This window comes from Pocillopora damicornis, chromosome 9 (assembly GCF_964200805.1).
Source record: "Pocillopora damicornis chromosome 9, jaPocDami1.2, whole genome shotgun sequence".
Classification (NCBI taxonomy): Eukaryota; Metazoa; Cnidaria; class Anthozoa; order Scleractinia; family Pocilloporidae; genus Pocillopora; species Pocillopora damicornis.
The window spans coordinates 14058359-14068358 of record NC_142678.1 but is presented as its reverse complement, the minus strand read 5'-3'; the positions used below and the strand labels follow the sequence as shown (position 1 = coordinate 14068358).

Sequence of the window (10000 nt, the reverse complement as noted above, 5' to 3'; positions counted from 1 at the left end):
AATTGAAGGGAAGCTTTCCAAAGTTCACGAGATTTACATATTTAAAGATGATATTTCTATAAAAATTATATACAGTAAGCTTTGAGTACACTTGGGAAAGATAGAGAAAACCTTGAACTCAGTGACAATTTTCAAAGTCGTACATGCTAGTATGGTCTACATGGGCTTAAAAAATCAAATATAAAAGACCTAATATAAGAAACTGCATACCCACACCAGATGCTTTCTTTTACGCACGTAAAGAGAATTTCACTTTAAGTTTGAAATGATAATGTACAACGCTTTGTGACCACACCTTCTCGGACGCTTCCTGCATTTTAGAGGGCAACGGATTTCTCCCCTTATGCAAGTCTTTTCAAGATGAAGTTCCTTGTTGGCCACGGTGGTATTCTGGTGGTATTGTTCACACGAGATGACTGCGTAGAGGCATTCCTCCTTATGGGTCGGCTCATCCTTTCTTTTAATGCTGCGTTGGCAGCCCCTATTAGAACAGGATACGAGGGCATCGGGGCAGGTGTGCCGTGCTACCACTTTGATGCTCCCCCTCTCGTTGCACGCTGTACATTTTACCTCGATCTTCTCTACAAGCTTTTTGAGGGTGAAGTTTGTCTTCAGTTGTGTGGAGCTCCATATAGGCTTTTTACAAAGGGGGCAATGGCTGGTAGTTGGGTTTTGTTGCACCCTACTAATACAAGTTTTGCAGAACGTGTGGCCGCAGTCCGGCAAAATAATTGGCTCCAGCATCAGGGTATCACTAAAGCACAAAGAGAACATGGATTTCGACTGCTCTGAGTTTTCGCAAAAGAGAATCAAAGGAATTCACGAGAGTTAATCAGAGGACGCAAAGAAAAAAATAAAACTACCGGAAACGCGGGAAAATGCGACCGACTCGTGAATAGGTTTAGTTTTGAATAGGGTTGGCTGAGACGATGGCGTGCGTGTCATTTATGAAAATCGCGAAGGGAATTCGGACCCAAAACAATCCCAGATCCCAGATTACTTTTGAAACTCAATCGAAAGATTCCTCAAAAATCTACCTTTACCCGTACGAGGTTTAGGGGAGTGGCTTGAACTGATGGCGTTCTAAATTCCATACATTTAAATTTTTATGGTTTTTTTTCCCGCGCTCAAGAGTCCAATCAAAAGACTAAATTTTTTTTCACTGTTTCTATGCTATCGGTTGGTTGGTTGCTGTACTAAAGATAATTTTATGACGCTCTGAGAAACCTGATATATGCATGCATGAGTTCACCCGTAAGCTTGCCTCGCGCTAGCCAACGCCAGCATGTAAACGCGAAACAATCAGCGTGGTCTGTAAGCTGCTATAGTGGGAAATACTCTCACGTTTTTTGAATGAACTGACGTTGTAGGTCGGGCGTGTTGTAAGATGGGGTTAAACCAGTAAAAGTCTAATCCTAGGCATGTGGAACATGGAGCGAACTTAAAAATAGTTAACACGGCATGTAGAGAAATAAGCGTAAATCGGTGAGACCTACTGAATTTGTTACAATTTGACTCACAATCAATCGGACTCTTTCTACCAAAAGCTACTACTGCACATAAAGAACGCTTTCTTTGGCGGGTGGCATTGTCGCATACTGTTCAGTAGTTTGAGCAATAGGAGATGAAAGACACAACGTATGGTTGGATTTGAGTTTTTCGGAAATTAAATTTTCCATATTTTTGAGAAAAAAAAGAAAGATGAACTATCCTTACCATACTTGACATTCGTAGTCCTTTGGATAGTTAGTTATCGGTGTAATGTTATCCATAAGGCGTACGCGAAAGACAAAACAAATCATGAAAAGGAAAAAAATAATGCGCTTAAAAGTTCGTTGCTTAAAAAGTAGAGCCTAAAATAAAAAATAAATAAATAAAACGCACACACAAACAAAGTTTGGTTGCTCCGCCTTTAGTCCGTATTTCCGCCTTGTTCTCGAGTAAAACCATTGCACACTCTGCCCTAATGTGTTGGAGCAGCGCTAATCGCGCGTTTTTATGTTGTGAATTCCACAGGGATTCCACCGCAAATCGATGAGAGGGTTGCGCTAGTAAGATAAAGTCTATTTTAAACTCATTTATTTCATTTGACAAAACTTAAAACCCTTATTCTACGATAACTTCATTTGACAAGACTTAAAACCCCTATTTTAAGATAACCTGATGGCTAAATTAAAACACTACGAACAAAACAGTCACTAATCAAACACGCCGGCAAAAAAAATCAACAATTTACGGACAATCATCCTAACATAACCACACAAAATTGTAATTCAGTATTATCAACTGAGTTGCATCTCAGTTGATGATACTAAATTACCCTTTTATACTCTCCTAGCGACGTAGCACCAAAATTTCTTTAGAATCCTATCCCTTTTATTCACAACCGCACAAACATTACAGAATCGCGCCCATTGAAAAACGTCGCACGGGAAAATGCAAATAAGCTAGAAAAGAGAAAGAGAGCATGCGTAACTTCACGCAGGCCTGTCAATCCGACTGTCAATCATGTAATCCCCCGTGTACGCAGTGTTCGAAAGTATTGTTTCTTGTGCAGACAACCGAAACGTAGCGCTTTTCATCGAAGAAGAATAGACGTAATTAGTGGCGTTATCTTGATTAGGTTATATTGTTTAAAAATCGGTCAGATGTAAAATTAAATTACCTTTCAAATGCCGGGTTTTCAATTTGTGTTAAGACTCAAATGCGGCAGATTTGCGAGGTTCGACCATCAACTTCGCCAAGAAAGCAAAACATCACAGAAATATTCCTTTTAGTAAAATTTCCGTACTGCCCCATACTATCGTAAAACAAATCTGTTTTCCCAATGGTAAAGTATTGTTTTTGTCACTCTATCCAAGAACTGAACGTATAATGTAGTGTGGGGCTGTGCGGAATTTTACCTTCCTTTTTGGCCCGTTATTGCCGTCAGTTTCAGATAACACGTCAACCCACATAAGCTGTGCTGTATTATTTTCTTTTTCTCGAAAACCGCAAAAATTCAAAGTAAACATATATTTTCCAAGAACCATATACTAATCTACTTACTAACATCACTAGCTCAAGCCATACTGAGGAATATTGTCCCTTAGTTGTTTTTGTATGGACCTTGCTGTACCCAGTTTGTACTGCCACAGAGGGTCAGCCTTTTCCTGACTTTTTTCAAGCAGGTATGCTTTACACAGTGAGATATTCTTTCTCCTTTTAGCTTTGTTATCACATTAAAAGAGGCCTTCGGATGGCGGTGATTGTGATTTTAAAGGCTTCACACACTCTCTCTTCTGCAGAGAGAGACATGTTGAGGTAGCTATGATTATCATTTTAACAAGTATCGGGAATGTTTTTCAATATCTCTATTTTCTACATATGTATCCATACCCATACATACTGTTCAGTTACCACATCTCCCACTCTATGTATTCCTTAAGCATTTCAAATTTCTTATTTTTTGGTTATACAGTGACCTGAATAATGCCGTCATAAATGGAGATTTTCCCGAGGATTGCCTCTTCTGGATATCTTGCATTGATTCCATGGATGGAAAAGAAGGTACATACATGATATAGGGCCACTAATGAACTACAGTATTTCCCTGAACAAGTGCCCGGGCGCTTATTTAAAATTATCAGCTAAAAGGGGGAGGTGCTTATTTGAAGGAAGGTGCTTAATTGAGATAAGTTTTCCTTTCAACAAACTGTATCTTTATTTCAACTAAATCTTAAACAGAAAATAAAATGCTATACTGTTATTCATGTAGATGTTAAGTCAGTATTAACTGAGCTGTCATTATTTATCAACTGTTTTCTTCAAATGCATCCCAATAACTTTATAATCGATGAAATTACAGGTCTCTGTAGAATAGAGAATAGTGTAGTTGAGCCTGGGAAGGCTAGAGTATTTACCAAGGGCAGGGAAATAGGACAAAAATGAAAAGAACAGATAATGCACAGAAAAGAACTCTGTAAGCACATGATAATGGAAATAAATAGAAGTGAGTAAAGGAAAAGGAAGTACTTTTCTTTACTGATTCTGCTGAAGTTGAAGGTTAAATAAATTGGCCATAAAAACAGGTTTTCCCTGTATCCCTGCTAATTTAAGAAATTGAGGGGGGGGCTTATTTGACATTTAGGCCCAGGGGGTGGCTTTTTATTCAGAGGAGGGGGCATTTATTAGGGCATGGGCACTTATTCAAGGAAATGCAGTAACCAACCACCAAAAATGATATTAAGCTTTTACATAAATTGTGTAGATCCCAAGCTAGTCTTACCATAAGGAGGAAGTTAAATGATTTTTTTTTTCTGTTTCTAGCCATGCAGGCACTCGGTGGCCAAACTCTTGGTGTGCCTCAGATTATTCTGTGTACACCATCCATGGGGGGGTCAAGCCAACCCACACCTGTGGAGAGATATGCAGGTAAAAAATTCAATTGAGTTTTGCTTTACTCCAAGATAACTTCTATTCTGGAAAAGCCTCAGCCATTAACTGAAAATTTGAAGGTTACTGTAGGAACTCTCTTGATGCAAAAGTACGGGTATTTCCTCATAGTGCATATAAAACAAGAAAATCAAAGCTAAAGCTATTATAATTAACTTTTTTTTGTTATTTTTACAGGGAGCTTTTTTGACTTTTCCCAAATAAGTGAAGCGGTGCAAAGGGCAGCAGAAGCCGTGGAAATTGCACATGCCAACTGGTAATAGATCTTTCTGGAGTCCCTTTCTTGTTGGACAAAGCTTTAATTTTATGTGCACCATGATATTACAATATGGTACAATTTTGTCTGATACATGGACAAAATTGATTTAAGACCTCATGTAATCAAAATAGTGCTCAAAAAATTGTTGTCAACAGTACTGAGCAACTTACTGGACATATTTTAATAGCCCAGGCTTGCATAATTGTCAGGCTAAAATAAATGTTCATTTTGCCCAAAAATGGCCATAACTTGGATCAAGTTTTAATCAAATAAATTAAACCAAGCTTGCATCGCAGAAAAAACTGTTAAGTCCTGAAATCAACTATACCTGTCACTCTGATGAAGGGCTAACGCTCAAAAGGCAAGCGTAGAAACTCTCTACAGTGTCCAATTTGCATTTATTTAAGATTATCTTGTTTTACCCTATAATGTGTCAATTGTCTCTAAACATATTTGATTACTGCTAGGAGGAAGATTTTGGAATCACGAGCTTTGCAGAGAGAACAAGATGAGGTGTTCCATGCAGCTCAGGAAGCAGATGCTTCTAAAGTATGGTTATTTCAACAGATTTTTACCTTAAAACAAGGAGATTTCTTTAGCCTTCCTCTGCCTTAACCTTCGTTATCACAGTGGTTGATACAGCCTTTATTTTCATACATGCAAGTTATAGATTGATTGGCTAGTGGGCAACAGGTTAAATGTTTTTTGATAATTATATGCACCAAACTAGTTAGCAAGAAGGGAAAAGGATTGAATAGTAATTTAGAATTTGATTGCATCAACCATTACAAATCATTTGAGGAAATTCATTAAAATAAAATGATACAAATCCCAGCGTATCAATGAACACATTTGCATTCTTCCAAATGATGAAAAAATAGATTTCTTTTTAGAACCAGCTGCAAACAAATATTTCTGTCAATAACACTTAAAGTTAGAGACTTAAATTTGGTATCAGCTACATCTTAATTAAAAATGTTCTTACTTAACAACAGAGGAACCAACAACAAGGTGCAGCAAGGCCAACATTTCAACCTACAGAAAGAATAGACAGAGAATTAAGCCTCCCCAAAAATGATATGGTAAGTGCTTCATATCTGAATTAATTAAGACTGTATTTGTGTTGCTTTAAAATACTCTTTCATATAATGCAAACCCTTTTGCAGCTTACTTAAATGGGGTTATACATACATTTCAACTCTCACAGCCAGCAAACATGCTCAATAAGATCTGGAAAAACATAATAACATAAGAAGAAATAGATAAAATATTTCAAAGGTATACATTTTCTATCATTATGTTGTCTTTTTCAAGATACAAGTAGCTCTTAAGATTTAATGAATGGAAAACAAATATGTTTCTGACACAGGCCGAAGAAATACGCAATTTGCGAGAAAATCAGATGAGAAAAGGACCAAAAGATGGTGTAAAGATTAAAGTTTACACGCCCAGTGGTTTGTTCAAAAGAACGTTTCACAGAGGAGGTTGCTATCAAGTAAGTATGCATGATAACCTTGAAAGCAAATACAGCTTTAAAATAATGTACACAATAATCCAAATGTTTTGATATTTTAAGAAATTATAAGAGTTATAATAGCACCACAACATGAGAAAGGAGATTTGCTTTTAAAAAGTGCTGCTGCACATCCCCTCATGTAGCTCATATTATGCAATTTTTTATTAACTACTTGTAGGAGGTGTATGACTGGCTTGGGAGTAGCCAGATGCAGCCATTGTTCTTTTCCCTGGAGACACAGGAAAACAGGACAGTATTTCCAACAGAGGCTATTAAACCTCCTGGAGAGGTGCTGCGGCTAGTAGAAAAGGTAGTGAATCAATTAACCAATTCAAGTATTGGTGTGTGGTATTTTTAACCCTTGAATTAGGTTCAAACCCCATGTTTCTTTTTTTGCAATCAAAAACTGCAGATTATTTGATAATGCCATTCGGAGAACTTTGTTATCTTGTGAGCAATATTCAGTTTTCATCAATCACTGTATGTTGGGCAACACTCTAAAATGAACTACATGTTTGAACATTCTTTGCCCGTCAGACTAGAACTGAGTTGAAGGTTTTTTCTTTACTTCCAGTCTGAACAGGAAATGGAAAAACTCATGTCAGAGTCCCCAGAAAAAGTAAGTACACATGTTGTACTTACAAGTTGAGGCTTTTTAACACTCTATTTCATCTCTCCTGACTTTTCATACTGCTTCATCCACATGGCCACATTTATCATAACATGTACCAGAACACCGCTATATGTGTGTATCATCTGTTGCCTGCAGATTGCAATTCTTTCTGTCTGTGTAATTTTAGCCAGACTTATTCCAGTTCTTTTTTTTTGTCTGGTTAAATGTTGGGATTAGGTGATATAGGAAACCTTAGCTAGGGTTAAATTTGCCAGCAGCTGCTTGGCTACAGATGCTTACACACACAAGCCTGATTAATTTGATGACCATTATCTTGGTTATATTGTTAGTCACTAATTCCATATGTTCTCATCAAGATAATATAATTGAACATCATTATTATAAAATACTATAATAGATTACTTTTACTTTATAAGATCCTTTTAATGCCTATAATGTACATCCCGTGATATTTTGAAAGGTTATAGTGAACATTCATGTTATTAAAGCATCTACAGTTAGTAATGAATTTCCTGAACACCTGTGCTTAAATGACAGAAAACACAAGGGATGTTTTCAGAAAGTGTATAAAAATGTTTAAGTATGAGATTGAACGTAAAGATTTTGCATTTAAGATTAAGTGGATTGGAGAAATTTAGCACGTTTAGTTATTTTAAATGCCCCAGTTTTCTATGTTTTTAACTTTTTTAAGTGCATCTTTTTTTTTCGTCTGGTCATTTTTTCCCCCTTCACACAGTTTTCAAAGTTTACCTGGTTAGTCTTTTCATGCATTTGGTGATTAAAATTTAATTTACTGTTGAGAACATCTACAGTGTTTTCTGTCAATGCCAAATCCAAGAGCAATTTTGCGAGCATTGCTTTAATTATAGGTTCACATGCACACATTTATAGATAACTGAAAAGGAAATAGGGAGGGCATTGACATCTGTCCCTTTACATACTTTTGCAACTAGAGAAAAACACACCTGAAATTCCTCAACTCAATGTATTTCAGAAAATCTTACAGCTAGATTTAGTGTTGGAAGGTGCTTTTGCACCTGGAACTTGCAACCTGTACTATAGAGGTGGATGGTGTGTTCCTTTGCAAGGTCTCACCTAGAGCTCTATTGCTAGATTTGACAGCGGAAGGTGCTTTTGTACTCTGGAGCTTGCAACTTCTACTATAGAGGCCGAAGGTGTATTTGTCTGTAACGGCACAACTAGGGCAGGGGTTCACCTGGTGTTCTATTACTAGATTTAGCAGTGGAAGGTGCTCAAGTACTCTGGAGCTTGCTATTTCTACTATAGAGGCAGAAGGCGTGTTCCTCTGCGAGGTTTCACCTGGAGTTCTATGACTGGATTTAGCAACGGAAGGTGCTTTTGTACTCTGGAGCTTGCAACTTCTACTATAGAGGCAAAGGTGTGTTCCTCTGCAGCCCTGGGCGAGGACTCACCTGAAGTTCTATAGGTAGATTTTGTGGCAGAAGGTGCATAAGTACTCTGGAGCTTGCAACTTCGACTATAGAGACGGAAGGTGTATTCCTCTGTGGTGCTACAACTAGGGCGAGGTTTTACCTAAAGTTGAATAACTAGATTTGGTGGCCAAAGGTGCTTTTGTACTCTGGAGCTTGCAACTTCTACTATAGAGGCAATAGGTGTGTTCCTCTACAAGGTCTCACCTGGAGTTCTATGGCTAGATTTGGCAGCAGAAGGTGCTCAAGTACTCATTAGCTTACAAATTCTACTATAGAAGCGGAAGGTATTTCCTCTGTGGCACTGCAACTAGTGCGAGGTCTCACTTGGAGTTCTATTACTAGATTTGGCGGCAGAAGGTGCTTTTGTACTCTGGAGCTCGCAACTTCTACTATAGAGGCAAAGGGTGTGTTCCTCCGCAGCCCTGGGCGAGGACTCACCTGTAGTTCTATAGGTAGATTTTGTGGCGGAAGGTGCTCAAGTACTCTGGAGCTTGCGACTTCTACTATAGAGACGGAAGGTGTATTCCTCTGTGTCGTTACAAGTAGGGAGAGGTCTCACCTCAAGCTCTATTAGCAGATTTGGCGGTGGAAGGTGCTTAAGTACTCTGGAGCTTGCAACTTCTACTATAGAGGCAAAAGGTGTGTTCCTTTGCAAGGTCTCACCTGGAGTTCTATTGCTAGATTTGGCAGCAGAAGGTGCTTTTGTACTCTGGAACTTGCAACTTCTACTATAGAGGCTGAAGGTGTGTTCCTGTGCGGTAGTGTGACAAGAGCAAGGTCTCACCTGCAGTTCCAAGATTTGGTAGTGAAAGGTGTATTTGTACTCCGGAGCTTGCAACTTCTATTTCAGGGTTGCAAGGTGTTTTCCTTGGTAGGGGCTCTGCCATTGCCACTGTTAGTCCAGATTTACACTTGTTTCATTGAATTAGGAATAAAGAAAGGGGTGTTTTTCTCACTTAAGTATCCTTATCAGTTGTAGTATTGTATCATTTCAAAGATATTTTATTTTAATATTAAAATAGAATTAAGGAACTGAAAGAAATGCTGAGAAGTCTTAACTTCCCATTTGTTAGACAAAACTTGGACGTTAAATTCTCCTAGAGAAAGACAAATGAAGATAATCTATTTCTGTAATCAATGATTCTTTGAGCCAGGGATGCTTCCACTCTTCTCCTATTTCCTTCCAGGTGTCATTCAAAGGAACTGGCCCTTTACAAACTGACAAAGATCTTAATTCCACCATTGAGACCAGAGGTATGTTTTGATTGGTTTTTGTTCTAGCCTTGCAAGTGCTTTTCACCTCGTATCTAGCTTGAATGCTTTAGAGTAATGCAAACAACACTATTACTACTGAAAGTAAAGTAACCAGGAAAGTTTGTATACTTAATTAAATTAATAAAATTGTACACTAAAATGGTGTTAATGACCCATTTTTCATCTTGTTTAAAAAGAGTGAAAAATAGATGTGCTCCACAATTCTAATTGGATAGTTACAAGTAGATGTACACAGAAAATATTAAGATTTTTTCCCAATATTGGAATATTATTTGACTTTGGTATACATTAAAGAATGTCCTCATCATTTGGAAGTTCAGGTCATCAGTTTTTCAAACTTCTATAATCAGGGTGACCACAAGAATAGTGTGGTCAATAGCCAGGACTTGATTGAAGAAATACAAGTAAATAACATTACATATTAGTTT

The 10000-nt window shown here is 37.8% G+C and overlaps 3 protein-coding genes across 4 annotated transcripts in view; 2 read left to right on the top strand and 1 right to left on the bottom strand.

Moving 5' to 3' along the window:
• Positions 1 to 249: 249 nt before the first annotated feature.
• The window catches only part of LOC149040301 (RING finger protein 151-like), an 11859-nt gene continuing 2108 nt past the window's right edge, over positions 250 to 10000 (bottom strand). Inside the window, exons 2-3 of the mRNA XM_089181546.1 lie at positions 5679 to 5728; positions 250 to 754 (exon numbers count right to left, since the gene is read on the bottom strand). Coding sequence (XP_089037672.1) covers positions 250 to 754; positions 5679 to 5728 — 555 coding nt within the window. The remainder of the gene's footprint in view (positions 755 to 5678; positions 5729 to 10000) is intronic.
• On the top strand, positions 3152 to 5308 carry LOC149040303 (uncharacterized). The gene is made up of 5 exons (XM_089183041.1): positions 3152 to 3303; positions 3461 to 3549; positions 4309 to 4413; positions 4612 to 4690; positions 5161 to 5308. The coding sequence occupies exons 1-5, from the start codon at positions 3239 to 3241 to the stop codon at positions 5306 to 5308; spliced, it is 486 nt and encodes a 161-aa protein (XP_089039167.1). The 5' UTR covers positions 3152 to 3238.
• Positions 6033 to 10000, top strand: part of LOC149040302 (uncharacterized) — a 5003-nt gene continuing 1035 nt past the window's right edge. The window contains exons 1-4 of one of the 2 annotated variants that reach the window (XM_089183034.1): positions 6033 to 6188; positions 6388 to 6519; positions 6784 to 6828; positions 9485 to 9551. In XM_089183034.1, coding sequence (XP_089039160.1) covers positions 6048 to 6188; positions 6388 to 6519; positions 6784 to 6828; positions 9485 to 9551 — 385 coding nt within the window. In that variant the 5' untranslated portion in view covers positions 6033 to 6047. The remainder of the gene's footprint in view (positions 6189 to 6387; positions 6520 to 6783; positions 6829 to 9484; positions 9552 to 10000) is intronic. The other variant, XM_089183035.1, reaches the window with a different exon arrangement.